Source organism: Hippocampus comes, unplaced genomic scaffold (genome assembly GCF_001891065.2).
Source record: "Hippocampus comes isolate QL1 unplaced genomic scaffold, H_comes_QL1_v1.1 scaffold104, whole genome shotgun sequence".
NCBI lineage: Eukaryota > Metazoa > Chordata > Actinopteri > Syngnathiformes > Syngnathidae > Hippocampus > Hippocampus comes.
In genome coordinates, this window is record NW_017806072.1 from 2,445,766 (window position 1) to 2,461,407 (window position 15,642).

General features: G+C 40.3%; 1 protein-coding gene across 1 annotated transcript in view; it reads left to right on the forward strand.

The window, feature by feature from the left end:
• Nucleotides 1–374: 374 nt before the first annotated feature.
• LOC109530323 (low-density lipoprotein receptor class A domain-containing protein 3-like) overlaps nucleotides 375–15,642 on the forward strand; it is a 47,204-nt gene continuing 31,936 nt past the window's right edge. Inside the window, exons 1-2 of the mRNA XM_019893938.1 lie at nucleotides 375–543; nucleotides 2,557–2,691. Coding sequence (XP_019749497.1) covers nucleotides 375–543; nucleotides 2,557–2,691 — 304 coding nt within the window. The remainder of the gene's footprint in view (nucleotides 544–2,556; nucleotides 2,692–15,642) is intronic.

Below are 15,642 nucleotides of genomic sequence, written 5' to 3' on the forward strand. Positions count from 1 at the left end.
CCATCATCAACCTGCATTATATTTCTGCTTGGATTATTGAAAGATTTGAGAAGAGTGCAAATACATTTTCATGGCACTGCATCTTTGCTCTCGTGATGAGTCATGGTCAGCTGCCCTATTGATGCCTTATCATAATGAAACACTGGCACCATAGATAACCGTCATGGTTCATTTCTACAGTGTGTTGAATCAATCATTAAAAACCATGTTTCAGACAAACATGGTTGATGTCATGTCTAAAAAAATGGTACAACTATGTCAAGTAGATGTTTGATTTGCACCCCGGTTGTTCAGGAGTCCAACCAAAATGCATGTATTATGAATTGATTATTTTTGTTGTTGTTGTTATTGTTGCTTCCTCTGGTTGAAGACTAATGTGTGATTTTACTTGGTTTCCTCCCCTCAATTACTCCTCAGCTAAAGTCAAGTCCAAGTGTGCACCTACGTTCTTTGCCTGTGCCAATGGGATCCACTGCATCATTGGACGTTTCCAGTGTAATGGCTTTAGTGACTGCCCTGACGGGAGTGATGAAGACAACTGCAGTAAGTTTCCCACAACCAACATAAAATGAGTGGCAGGTGTCTGAGGGCTATGGTTATCAGACCCGGTGACGATACGGTAGTCATCCCATCACAACATTTGGCTCTACATAACAATAGAAATGATTTATCGGTATTTTGTTCTTAAATCACTTTTTTAAATCTATTTTTAAAACTACATGAAGTTTCTATTCCCAATTCCCTATACCCAAAAAAGCAGGGTGGCAGGAGAAGCAGGGAGTACTGAACAAAATGTATTAAAAAAAAAAAAAAACACTTTTGCAGGGTTACACTGGAATGACCACATCAAAAACACAAAACAAGTCCCGAAAAACCCAAATAACTCAAAGTAACAAACTAACAAAAACACATTGCAGGAAGAACAAAAGAACATGACAGAAACACACCCAAAAAAAAAACAAAAAAACGAGGCAGTAACACAACGATCCCAACAAGACTGACAGAACTGAGGGAACTAAATACAATAAATGGATGACAAGAACAAGTGGAAACAAAACCAAATGTTTTTGGAATCTGGAGAAAATCCACGCAGGCACGGGAAGAACATGCAGACTACTCCACACAAGAAGGCCGGAGCCGCAATTGAACCCTGGATCTCTGCGCTGCGAGGCAGACATGCTAACCAGTCAATCACTGTGCTGCCCTGGGATTGGCACAGGAGGCCCGCAACCCTCGTGAGGATGACGGATGGATGTATATCCCTAACTGACATTGGAGTAGCATTGTTTCACAGCCTCTTAGTAAAAATAAATAAAATAATTACAAAATAATCTGAAAAAACAATCTGTCTTTGAAATCAGTACCAGTTACCACTGAAAAAAGCATACTCACTTTTAAAATTGCTTTTATTCATCAAATACCAAGGTAGTCAAGGTTTTGTCTGACCCTGAGGACTTAATAGTCTGTTGATGGTTGTAGTGAGGGTAAACATGAGGGCAATTGGTGTTCGAGAGGAGGATGCTAAAGATAGACTTGAATGGAAAAGTACAACACACTGTGGCAACCCCAAACGGGATAAGCCGAAAGGAAAAGAAGAAATCCCGTATTGTCATCCTGTGGTGTAGATAACGACAGATACAACAAAATGAGGGGAAAATACAGAAAATCTTCTTGGGGGTTGTTAGCTGATAGGCTTGACTTAATTATGCTTTCTGTTTGTTTTCCTCTTGAGCTGCCTTTAATGGAATTCCCCAGATCTACTTACACGCACTGTGATTAATTTCATTCACATGTGATGTCTTATGTGAATGATTTCTCTTCGAATTCCATGATGTCCATTCACTTAAGTTTACATACTCCCCATTCACATCAAAAGTTACTCCAAGGTACTTTTGGAGCTGTTCCAGCAGAACAAATCCAGCTAAATTGGTGAGAAAGAGAGGGTGAATTATGCCCTTGAATTACAGCGCGAGGTTTGAGTTTTGCTCTTCTAATACTGAATACAGGCATATTTGCCCTCAGGTCCAGAACTGAAAGGTCTGGCCAGACCAAAAGTCTTTTCCTCCAATTATGTAAATTCAGCATATGTGAATCCTTGAATGTCATGTTTTAGATTCAACTACATTTTTGATGACAAAAATTATTCTTGAGCCTATTTATAAAGCACAGTGAGCCAAAGCAGGGTAAATAGGATCAGTAAGTCTGAGTTCTCATCTGCACTCGAGCAGCAATATTCTGGACTCGGTGTCATTTGAGAATGGTTCTTCAGTATGACAACAGACAACCGTAAAAACACAAAGTAGTTGTCGTGCAATGGTGACAGTTTTTGTGTGTGTGTGTGTGTGTGTGTGTGTGTGTGTGTGTGTGTGTGTGTGTGTGTGTGTGTTATTTTCTTTATATTTTACGTTCAATTGGTGAGCATACTGTCAATGTACATTTATTCTTCTGTGAGTTGAAAAATGCCCTGACGAAAGGTACTGTAACTCTTGTTGTAAAAGATCAGAGCAAAACGTATACAGGTTGGTGATAGATCTTGTTCTTTTTTATTTTTTACAGCAGGTAACCCCTTGGTGTGCTCTGAGGCCCGCTTCAGGTGTCGAAACGGCCGCTGTGTCGACCGCAGCTTTTTATGTAACGGTCAGGACAACTGCCAGGATAACAGTGACGAAGAGCTGTGCCTGAGTACAGTAGGTAAGCCAAGCTCCTTGATAGCTTCATATCGCCATAAGTCCAAATCAAGCCCGCCTCATATTTAAAGGCTCAGCAACACACATTACTTCGTTGTCTTTGTTTCCATTCATTATTTCCCAAGATTTCCACAGAAAACTCAAGCTTTGTTGTCTCTGCGTGGTTTTCAAAAAGCAGCTTGTTTTACCAAGCGCCATAAGATTCTTGCTCTTAAACGCCGCCAAGACATGTGTGACTAGCACCCGTCAAAAAGTAGCCACGCGTTCAAGCAAATCCTGATTTCTTTACCTTATTCAGAAACTATAGCACAAGTGTTAACAGAGGCTGCAAGAATGCACTAAAAGATGTATCAGAATAGATCTGCCCCAGTTTTGAGAAGGTTCTTTCTTGACCCTCACTACCCCAATGTGAATAACAGTAAATCTGATGATTGCAGTTTAAATGTTAACAAATTTGAGCAAGCGTCATCTATTACTGAAACATTACAGTCATTAACACACACACTTGCAGATATAATGTTTAATTATTCTATTCATTCAAATTTAAGATAACTGTAGTGGCTCAGAATGTCAATCTTCTGATATTCTAGACATGACTTAGGAAATGTTTGTGTTTTTGTTTGTGCTTCTTAAAAACAAAATTGTCGACTTCATGCCACACACTCGATGCAGGGCTATGATTTTAGTTCTCTTGTGTGTTGGTATCTCTTGGATGTTTACCAATCATCCACACAATTGTGACCGCGCACAATAGAATGTTATCTAATCCGTGAGCTAAATCAAATATTTTCCCTGTCAAAAGACAACAATCTTCAGTTACCTTTGTAGAGGCAGAATATTTGTATTGGATTGCATATGTTGTGGCTGGTTCGTGTACAGTATGTTCATATCACCGATATCAGTGAGTGGGAAGCCTTCTTGTATACAGTCTTATTGTCTGTCAGGTATAACTAAGTCTCACATCACAGAGGCAGCTGCTGTCTACGGCTTCTTGTCAGTACTTTAGGAAAGATTCAAGGCAAGTCAAGATGCTTCCTATATGCTGTCAAACCCTGACCATACTTGTTTATTTAGGTTTTTTTTTCTCTATTAGGAGTGAAGTCGTTAAAGAGGAGCAAAAAGGAATAACATGGATTGATGGCCTTCCATAATAATGCTCTCGCATCTAAAGCACAAACAACAGTCATTTATTTTTAGCTGAGATGGGCAAAATGAGCGTTTATTTGACCCAGTGGGGCTGTAATCCTTTTGCATCCCGCCAAACGCCCTGAGATATCTTAAAAGTGTTGTATCTGGCACAAGTCGAACCTAGGTAGTGAGCCTTCTTTTTGTTGATCTTGCTTTTTAGTTTAGTTTTGTTTTGTTTTTAAACCCCACGAAATTAGTATGACTGAAAAGCTACGGAGAATTAACTGCATAATTGAAGGGAAAAAGTTTATATTTTAATGTTCCAGAATGGGGGTTTAAAGCTTCTAACTTCTGCTCATGAGTTGTCACAAATACATTTGTTGATGATCTTTTCACCTCTTAGTTAAAAAACAACAACAATGAAAGGTGCAGTATGTGATGATAAATATGTCTTCACTGGAAGCAAATACGGTTCTCATAGGTCACTGCAACTTGAATCTCTCTATGTCGACACACACGCACACACACACACACACACACACACACACACACACACACACACACACACACACACACACACACACACACACACACACCTTATAATGAGTACAGAGCTGCAGGTGACAGATAAGGCATGCAATATCCGTCATCAGCCACCTGCGATTCCTTCCACACTTCCCTTCTTCTACCTTTACCACGGTCCAAGTCCTTTCCCACCCTAATGACCACTTGGTGCCCGGTATCCACATTGTGTTTCTGTTTATGGAATTCATAGCCACAGATCAGCCCTATGCCTTATAGAAGACATGGCTATGTTACAGTTAGCTATATTGCACCATTTTTTTTCTGTCTTAAGTGTTTTCTTTTTCGATTCCAGTAGCCTTCAACGTGTTGGCACATATACATCAACCTGACACTCATGCTCTTTCTCTATATCCTTTGTATAACGTGTACCGGTAATTGAATTTTGCTGTGACAGAGAGTGTGCCATTTTCCCAAAAATGCAGGATCGCATTCATAGAATGGGGAGAGAGTGATATCAAGGGCCTTTCACAGAGAGGAAAAATGGAAAATGCTCCTCATGAAAATGCTCCTCATGAACAAAATAGAAAGGGCATCACATGTAATGATGAATAGCTATGCAGAAAGATGGAGGTAAGTAAAGACACAAGCAGGCAGGAAACGATGTGGATTTTGCAATGGACTAGAGAAGATGAAAACATCCTCCATCTCAAATCAAACCCTGGTGCTGAGCAGCGGGACAGCTGGAAACAGAAATGGCATGAAAACTACTTTTGCAATATTCTCTTTGCTTTTCCCATCTGCTCATAGCTTTCGTCATCGATGCTGGACTGATTGTTGTTTAAACAGAGCTGCTGGGCACGTGGCACCCTTGCTGTCACGAGAGCAACACTGACACGTTCAACACTTAGTCTGTATATTTAATTTGAGGGCGTGGGAGGTTTGTATGGAGCTAAGCCCCGAAAAGACTCACATCAGAGTCTCAATTTACACAAACTCTTAAGTCCAAAAAGTGTGTCAGATTGTCTGATGACTTGTGCGGACTTTGTAATAGTGATGAAATGTCTCATGAAGACACTTTAAGGAGGCTCCATCTAGGCTGGCTTTTAAAGTGACATTGATCTGAAAGAGAAGCAGCAGAAACAGAGTGGCTTGCGTGATTGTGAGCAAGGATGAGATGGATCAGGCGCGTGTTTTGTTTGTTTGTTTGTTTGTTTGTTTGTTTGCAAATCCTGATTTCTTTACCTTATTCAGAAACTATAGCACAAGTGTTAACAGAGGCTGCAAGAATGCACTAAAAGATGTATCAGAATAGATCTGCCCCAGTTTTGAGAAGGTTCTTTCTTGACCCTCACTACCCCAATGTGAATAACAGTAAATCTGATGATTGCAGTTTAAATGTTAACAAATTTGAGCAAGCGTCATCTATTACTGAAACATTACAGTCATTAACACACACACTTGCAGATATAATGTTTAATTATTCTATTCATTCAAATTTAAGATAACTGTAGTGGCTCAGAATGTCAATCTTCTGATATTCTAGACATGACTTAGGAAATGTTTGTGTTTTTGTTTGTGCTTCTTAAAAACAAAATTGTCGACTTCATGCCACACTCGATGCAAGGGGCTATGATTTTAGTTCTCTTGTGTGTTGGTATCTCTTGGATGTTTACCAATCATCCACAGCATTGTGACCGCGCACAATAGAATGTTATCTAATCCGTGAGCTAAATCAAATATTTTCCCTGTCAAAAGACAACAATCTTCAGTTACCTTTGTAGAGGCAGAATATTTGTATTGGATTGCATATGTTGTGGCTGGTTCGTGTACAGTATGTTCATATCACCGATATCAGTGAGTGGGAAGCCTTCTTGTATACAGTCTTATTGTCTGTCAGGTATAACTAAGTCTCACATCACAGAGGCAGCTGCTGTCTACGGCTTCTTGTCAGTACTTTAGGAAAGATTCAAGGCAAGTCAAGATGCTTCCTATATGCTGTCAAACCCTGACCATACTTGTTTATTTAGGTTTTTTTTTCTCTATTAGGAGTGAAGTCGTTAAAGAGGAGCAAAAAGGAATAACATGGATTGATGGCCTTCCATAATAATGCTCTCGCATCTAAAGCACAAACAACAGTCATTTATTTTTAGCTGAGATGGGCAAAATGAGCGTTTATTTGACCCAGTGGGGCTGTAATCCTTTTGCATCCCGCCAAACGCCCTGAGATATCTTAAAAGTGTTGTATCTGGCACAAGTCGAACCTAGGTAGTGAGCCTTCTTTTTGTTGATCTTGCTTTTTAGTTTAGTTTTGTTTTGTTTTTAAACCCCACGAAATTAGTATGACTGAAAAGCTACGGAGAATTAACTGCATAATTGAAGGGAAAAAGTTTATATTTTAATGTTCCAGAATGGGGGTTTAAAGCTTCTAACTTCTGCTCATGAGTTGTCACAAATACATTTGTTGATGATCTTTTCACCTCTTAGTTAAAAAACAACAACAATGAAAGGTGCAGTATGTGATGATAAATATGTCTTCACTGGAAGCAAATACGGTTCTCATAGGTCACTGCAACTTGAATCTCTCTATGTCGACACACACGCACACACACACACACACACACACACACACACACACACACACACACACACACACACACACACACCTTATAATGAGTACAGAGCTGCAGGTGACAGATAAGGCATGCAATATCCGTCATCAGCGCCCTGCGATTCCTTCCACACTTCCCTTCTTCTACCTTTACCACGGTCCAAGTCCTTTCCCACCCTAATGACCACTTGGTGCCCGGTATCCACATTGTGTTTCTGTTTATGGAATTCATAGCCACAGATCAGCCCTATGCCTTATAGAAGACATGGCTATGTTACAGTTAGCTATATTGCACCATTTTTTTTCTGTCTTAAGTGTTTTCTTTTTCGATTCCAGTAGCCTTCAACGTGTTGGCACATATACATCAACCTGACACTCATGCTCTTTCTCTATATCCTTTGTATAACGTGTACCGGTAATTGAATTTTGCTGTGACAGAGAGTGTGCCATTTTCCCAAAAATGCAGGATCGCATTCATAGAATGGGGAGAGAGTGATATCAAGGGCCTTTCACAGAGAGGAAAAATGGAAAATGCTCCTCATGAAAATGCTCCTCATGAACAAAATAGAAAGGGCATCACATGTAATGATGAATAGCTATGCAGAAAGATGGAGGTAAGTAAAGACACAAGCAGGCAGGAAACGATGTGGATTTTGCAATGGACTAGAGAAGATGAAAACATCCTCCATCTCAAATCAAACCCTGGTGCTGAGCAGCGGGACAGCTGGAAACAGAAATGGCATGAAAACTACTTTTGCAATATTCTCTTTGCTTTTCCCATCTGCTCATAGCTTTCGTCATCGATGCTGGACTGATTGTTGTTTAAACAGAGCTGCTGGGCACGTGGCACCCTTGCTGTCACGAGAGCAACACTGACACGTTCAACACTTAGTCTGTATATTTAATTTGAGGGCGTGGGAGGTTTGTATGGAGCTAAGCCCCGAAAAGACTCACATCAGAGTCTCAATTTACACAAACTCTTAAGTCCAAAAAGTGTGTCAGATTGTCTGATGACTTGTGCGGACTTTGTAATAGTGATGAAATGTCTCATGAAGACACTTTAAGGAGGCTCCATCTAGGCTGGCTTTTAAAGTGACATTGATCTGAAAGAGAAGCAGCAGAAACAGAGTGGCTTGCGTGATTGTGAGCAAGGATGAGATGGATCAGGCGCGTGTTTTGTTTGTTTGTTTGTTTGTTTGTTTGTTTGTTTATTGAACATAAAACATATACAGTAATAATTTGACAGAAAATAAGGTAAATAAAATAGTAAAGAGGAAAGAGAAATTAGTCATCATTCAACACAGTTATTATGTTCAAGGGAGTAGGAAGAAGTAAAGAACTTATCTAGTCCTACCCCGTGTTGTATGTTTATATCTATTGAATCATTTTTATATCAATCAGAAAAGAAACAAAGTAAGAAGAAAGAAGTCTCCATTAAGGCTCATGCTTTACCCTTAACCGTGATATTTTTATACTTTTGGTTTGTATCGGGAATTTATACATACACACCCTGGCACTCTTGTGTTAATTTTCTCTTGTATTCATAATGGATATTTCAATACCTTTCTCTATTTATCAACCTAGTTCTGATTCATTATATTTAATGTTTAGAATTTATCATTTTAACTCTGATTGTTGTAGGTAGTTTGTACTATTTTTTTGAATTTGTTTTTGAACTCAGCAAGCATCAATGAAGGATGGAGGAAATGTATTTTTGCAATTTATGCGTTCTCCCAACAATATTTTTTTTAAAAATCAAAACACCACTGTGAATCGAGGTGCAGACGAACCTTGGGACTCATTATACTATAATGATGACAATGTAGCTACAAACGGACGGAGTGGGTGGTGGAAAGGATCGAATTAGCATAAAATGGATGAAAATGTGTTTCTTGATTGTATTGTCCTCACTGAAGGCAGGACCCATCATGTTCAGTCCATGTGTGACAGCAGCTTGTGTACTGTATTCTGTCTTGGAACGAGGCAACCACATGCTGCTTCACCATGTCTCCAGATGATGTACCCACATGTCATTGCCCGGTTTGTTACACATCCACTCTATTTTATATTATGAGCCTTCATGGGTTCAATGATTTCCGGCTTTATTTGGCATTATTCGTTTTAGAATGGGATCAAATGCTGTGGCGGGCCGTGGCCCACAGGCTGAAAGTGTTATTTTCAACCAGCCTCCTTCTTCTACTTCCGTCTCGATTCCTGAGCCGGCCTTTGGCCAAATAGGCTCTTTGTCTGTCTACGCCTCCTCAGCGTCACTATTAACCTGTCGGCTTTCAGGGATGGGGGTGAGGGGGGGGCCTTAGCAACCGCCCATCAACACATCCAAGAAGCAAAAAATTCCAAGGCACTCCCTCCGACTGCCTCATTAGAGGTGCTGGATCGGCTGGAAAAAAAAAAAGAGAGCTCATCTGAGGTAGTCTGAACGGTGAAGCAAATAGCTCAATTTGGAGGAAGTCATCCGTAATGTAGAATGTCATACGACAGCCACAGTTGCTATATCACCAGCTCAGCTAATTTAATAGCTTCGCACCCGTTGTTCTAGGAAACTTTCATTACTAAATGTATGAGGTACTGCCAGCTAACTTGGGTTTGGTGGGGTGGGGGGAGAGCTACACAAAAGACATTTGCACAACAGGCATGAAGCACAAACAGAAACGGATCCTGGTCCCCCCCAAAGGGGATTCAGTTGAACCAGACAACCGAGCCAATTACCAGGAATTGCCAAAACCTGCCCCGGTGGCACCGACTCACAGGAAACAAGGCAGTTGGACTCGCAATACCTGATGACATACGCAAGCAAAGCCCATTTCACACAGAGATCCTGCAAAATGGATGCATCTGTGTCGTGACAGAAAATACGAAATTCTTCTCACCACTGTGGTGGCATTGCGGAAGAGACGTCATGGGAAATTCAACAGAGCAGGCAAAAACAAGATGCTACATGTGACATGAGAAAATGATGCGCTTGTCGTTCGATTTGCTGAAGCAGCATGTGGCTTGTTAAAGGTTATTTTGTTCCAGGTAACGAAAAAAAAATATTTGATCAAGAGGCTCGAGATTTAGTACAAGAGTGACAGCAGCTGCCATGTTCGTCAGAAGACCTTGTCGGCTGCATTGTGTTCTACCTTCCCGTCAGTCTAAAGCGGGGGTCGGCAACCCGCGGCTCCAGAGCCAGAGAAAATTGAAAAAGATGGGGCAGGGAAACATATACTTTGTTTTAATATGGTTTCTGTAGGAGGACAAACGTGACACAAACATTCTTTTCCAATGCTGTAAAAATGTGTTGAATATATCTTAAAATTGAACATTTTTGTCAACGAGGATTTGCGTCATAGCTTGCGACACACGTTTCTATTAGCAGGACGGGATGCCAGGCTGTTGTTAAAAAAATTTCCTGTACAATTCACCGAGGGTACTGGCAAAGATTGAGAATGTGGAGGGCCGAGAGAAGCAATTTCTAAACGGTACACGTGAGCTACGAAAAGTACGAAAAGAAAAGTGCGTCCCATGCCTCGATCATCTTAGGGGCCGTTATGGCTGTTGTTCAGTGTGGGTCTACCTCTTTTTGGGTAAAGTTGATGCTGGTTTTTATTTCTTGGACTTCCCTGGTAAAAGTGTCAAGTCGTGAGTTTGTTGAGTCGATTATCATCTTGACAAATCCTTTGAAATTTTCCTGTTGTTGTTGCAAGAGCGCAGTAAAAAGCTCTTTTTGTTGCTGGAGTAATTCGTTTACTTGAGTGAGGGTCAGGAAGTCCTCATCCTGCTTTGTGTCTTGCTTCTGTTTAGGTGGCATTTTGTCGGGTCTCGTTGCTAGCCGGTTGTATGCTAGTTGGTGACGTGTCCAGTGGTCTTGCTGCTGGGTGTTGCTGACGTGGCAAGTGGGTTTGCCGGCTCCCTCACGCTCGCTTTCAATTGGAAGTATGATTTGCATGGGCATGAGACAAAAAACTATTTGTATGTGGCAGTTTTCACTTGGTTCACTTGACACAAGTACAATTTTTTTGCTCAAAAAGGGCACACATTATTTTTATATTATGTCATGGCAGCATAAAGACAAAATATCCGATGGCATGTTATATCCTTGGAATCAAGCTTTTTGTTGCCAAAAATCCAATACGACTGGACATCTGACAATGCGACTGCAGCGTAAACCCTCAGATTGGATATACCCCAACACTGTTAATTTGCGGTTTCACTCAAACCTCTTTTCAATGTACTCTGTTTACATTTTCACCCCTATAGCATTCACATTTCAAAGTCCCGATTTCAGGGACTTTATTTTCCATCTTAAAACGAACACCTTTTTAATGTAAACGTCATGATAACGACCGGCCACAAAGTAATGAAAAAGCCTTTGTTACAATGAACCGTGAGATGCTAACTGCTGCCATGACCTTGCTTATGAACAAAATGTACAGCAAGGGATTCCCCTCCTTTGCTTTGCAAGTCTACCGATCGACTCATACACTGTTGTATTTCCGGAGGCACACCATGGTCTTGCGCAAATGGTCAGAAAACATGTCTGGTAAACAGAAATCAAATCTGGCTGTCTGTGAATGCTGAGAGTGTCTCTCACTTTCAAAAGGGAGTCTGCCAGACGATGCTCAGCCAAGACTACAAATTGGCAAAGTCAATTAACCATAAGAGAAAAGAATAGACAAATATATTTTAAAAAAATATCCCATTTAGGGTTTTTTTTTTTGTTTGTTTGTTGTGATACTTTGAGATTACTTTTTTTTTCCTGGAAACAATTCTCACCCGATTTTAATAACAATCCACACAACACTGAATTATGGCATCATAAATTTCATGCTTAGTCAAATTTAAGGGAAGCCTTTGTTTACATAATACCCAGTAAATTATACAGTGTGTAAAATCTGTAATAATCAGTTGGTTGTGAATTTTTAATGTTCATAACCTTGTTTTGCCTTGTGTCAAATACATGGTCAGAGAAGCATCCATCCATTATTTTTCTATACTGCTTATCCTCTCGCAGGTGAGCTAGAGCCTATGCTAGCTTATATCGGGCGAAAGCTGGACTACACACTGGACTGGTCGCCAGTAAGTTGCGGGCTCTGTGTAGCCGTGGTGTTTTGTATATTTTTGAATACATATCAATAACGTCAGTTTAAGTGCAGCAAGTGATAGTCTGTGGCTCCTCAGAGAAGGTGTCGGAGGGAACCAGAAAAGGAGGCTGCATTGCAGACAGCCTGACAATTGGATTCAGTCTGCTACATGAGTTTCATGTCAAAATATTGGCAGCTGGCACCACCCTTGACATGAATTGGATTGGATTTTTCATCTGTTGGACTCGTACATTTTTTTTTTTTTTTAAACTGGCAGAAGCGCAGTTAAAATCACATGACAGACTGACCAACTGACGATTACAGTTTGCCTCGGCTTGAAAAAATGATGGACTGACGATGACAGCCGGGTGCTCAAGCTGCTGATGAATGACAACTGACGGACCGGAAAAGTTTTGTAAATTGCCCACCTCTCCCAAAAAAATTATCACGTGACTTTGTGTAAATGGAAATAACTGTTGTCCCGCATGTGGGGGCTCATTTTATCATCTCATCTCGCCAGAGTAGCGAGACAGGAAGAGGTAGAAATATTTTGGGGATACGAGGCAATGCTCCTCGACCTCCTCATTTAATGGAAACTTCTAATAGAGATGATGTCACGTCATTAACGTGCATAATAAAATAACATTTAAAAAAACGTTTGCATGCCTGAATTCCAATTATCACCACAAATGTCTACGTTATGCTTCATGATTCAATTGGGATTAAATTAAAGTCAAATGTAAAGACACTGTTACTCAAAACAACGTAGATAGGCAAAAAAATTTGAATTGAGTTGTAGAGTGAATACATTTATATATTGTGCTGTGTGGCCAGGTACTTATGAAACTGACTTGAAACACAATATTTAGTCATGGTGCTGAATTAGAAACAGCAGTGAGAGAACAATAATTCAATATAAAGGGTGAATGAAAACAAGTCTGCTACTTCAACCATGGAATAATTATCATCTAACATTAACAATAAAAACATAATTCTTAAGATTTGCATAATGCCGCTGGGCATGCTGGGAATTCCCGCATCATTTTTCTCCTACCCTAGACTTTTGAGCATACAAGAGCGTGTTTTGTGTTATGTGTTTATTTGTTTTGTTTTCAGAAGTATATTTTGTGTCAGTTTTTTTTTCCTCCATGTGCTTATTGCTATGCACTCCCATGCATTCTCTTACCTCTGAACTCACTGCCAACGTAGCTCAAGCTATATGAATAATACAGTAGATAGATACAACCCCTTTTGAGCTACTTGCCCATAGATATAACACTGAATGAAGCCGGGACTTGAGGTGTCGTGCAGAGTGGATGCCATCTTAAATCAGGAGTCCAGCAATTGTCACACCCCTCTACTTCATTTATTTCAATTAAGACCATGGGCATAGCCATGCTTTAAAAAACAAACAAACAAACAAACAAACAAAAAAAAAACCACACACAATTTGCTGAATAGGTAGGTGTTTTTCATGCGGTTTGTTTTGTTGAAAACGTCAGACATGTGGCTGCAATACATAAAATCTGAAATATATATATAAAATACCTTACAAATATATTATAATAAGCGAAAATAATTATTAAATACAACATGGCACAGTATAACATCATTCATTAAAAAAGTTTTTGCTTTATTGTTGGTGGCCCGGTGTTCAGCTTGTTAGCACATCAACCTCACAGTGCAGAGCTACAGGGTTCGATTCTGGCTCCGGCCTTCCTATGTGGGGTTTGCATGTTCCCCCCGGGCCTGCGTTGGTTTTCTCCGGGTACTCCGGTTTTCTCCCACATTCCAAAAACATGAATGCCAGGCTAAAGGAACACTCGAAATTGTCCCGAGGCGTGAGGGTGGATGGTTGTTCGTCTCTGTGTGCCCTGCGATTGGCTGGCAACCAGTTCAGGGTGTCCCCCGCCTATTGCCCGAAGATAGCTGGGATAGGCTTCTGCGCGCCTGCGACCCTCGTGAGGATAAGTGGATTGGGAAATGGATGGGTGGATGATTGTTTTAAATATGTATACAGGAATGAGAAGGTTACTTATGGTACATATGATGGGAGGGTATTTTTTTTTTTCCGCACCCGCAATTGAAATCCAAAGCACAAGAACTGTAAGGCAGATGTACTAACCATGTGTGCATCTTGATGCAGAGCTGGATGGATGGATGGATGGATGGATGGATGGATCTATCGATCGATCGATAGATAACTTCATTTCATGTGCGAAATTAGTTTTGATTGCTTTAAGTTTTTCAGATCTTTCCCCGTGACCAGTTTGTTACAAGTGAAAGGTATAAAAGAGGCGTTAGCTTCAATCCATGCTTCTCACACACACACACACATACACACACACACACACACACACACACACACACACACACACACACACGTGTATACACACGTTCGTAATTTTGATACGATGATATGTGTCAGTTGCGAAAAAAGTTTTTTGTTTTTTTTTCCAGTGACATATGTAGTAGATGATATGGCATTTAAATAGTGTAGCTGTGGGTCATTCATGATGGAATTAGTTGAGTATTTACTGACATGTGGGCATGCTGTCATCCTGCTTAAAATGAATGAATGAATCCTCAGCGAATATGATCCAAAACAGTCACCCATCAATTCCCTTTGAGTCACTTTCCAAACTTACCACGCTAAGACCAACACCTACCAATTAAACCACTCATCTTTCTCATTTCATCTTTGGCCAACAAAAACCTATTCGTGGGCTGACGATTGAGCCATACTAGTTAACAGCGGGTGACCCTGGACTCTTTTGCTCCATCTCTCTCTCACCACTTTCAAAATGTAGTCCTGCAAAATAATCCACATATTTACATACATCATACAGTACTTCCAACCTCTTCATTACCATTGCCTGTAAATTAGACATTGATAGTCTGATGTCAGGAAAGAATGTCAGACTAATTCTGCGGCTCTCGGCCTTTATTCACTTATGCTATCCCTTAGCTTGTTAATAGCATCTCATGCTGCCCTTCCCAACACATTGATTGCTGCCAGAGTACAGCTCCAAATAATATAGGTGCATTACATTAACATGTTAATTAATGTGCAGGTTATGTAGTGGAGCACTGTGTGTCGCTGAAATGGTCGAGTAATGCCCATCATCAGCAGCACTCTTGAGAGCTGGCAGAGTACAAAGATGTGGGAGGGAGTGTGAAATGGTTTAAGGGAACGTAATGGCTGTTGACTGAGGAGTGGGAGTCCAATATTTAGTGTGAGCAAACTGTTATAGGAGTTCACAAATGTCACCACTATCAATGGACTTAAACTCTTGAAATGATCCGTAAAGAATGGTTATCAATCGGTGTTGATAGGGTTTCTGTTCACCTGGAAAAGAGCATTTAGTATCTATAACAGTGGTTCTTAACCTTGTTAGAGGTAGTGAACCCAACCAGTTCATATGCACATTCACCAAACCCTTCATTAGTGAAAAATGAAAATCAGATTTTTTTTTTTTACAAATTCAAGACATAAAAAAACACATTTATTAAAAACAGAAAAAAACTTAAATAAATTTTCAAGTCATTTTTTTGACTGTGCACAAAATAAAGCAGCCAGTGATGGCCAAGCCGGCGTGTCTTAACTAATTGA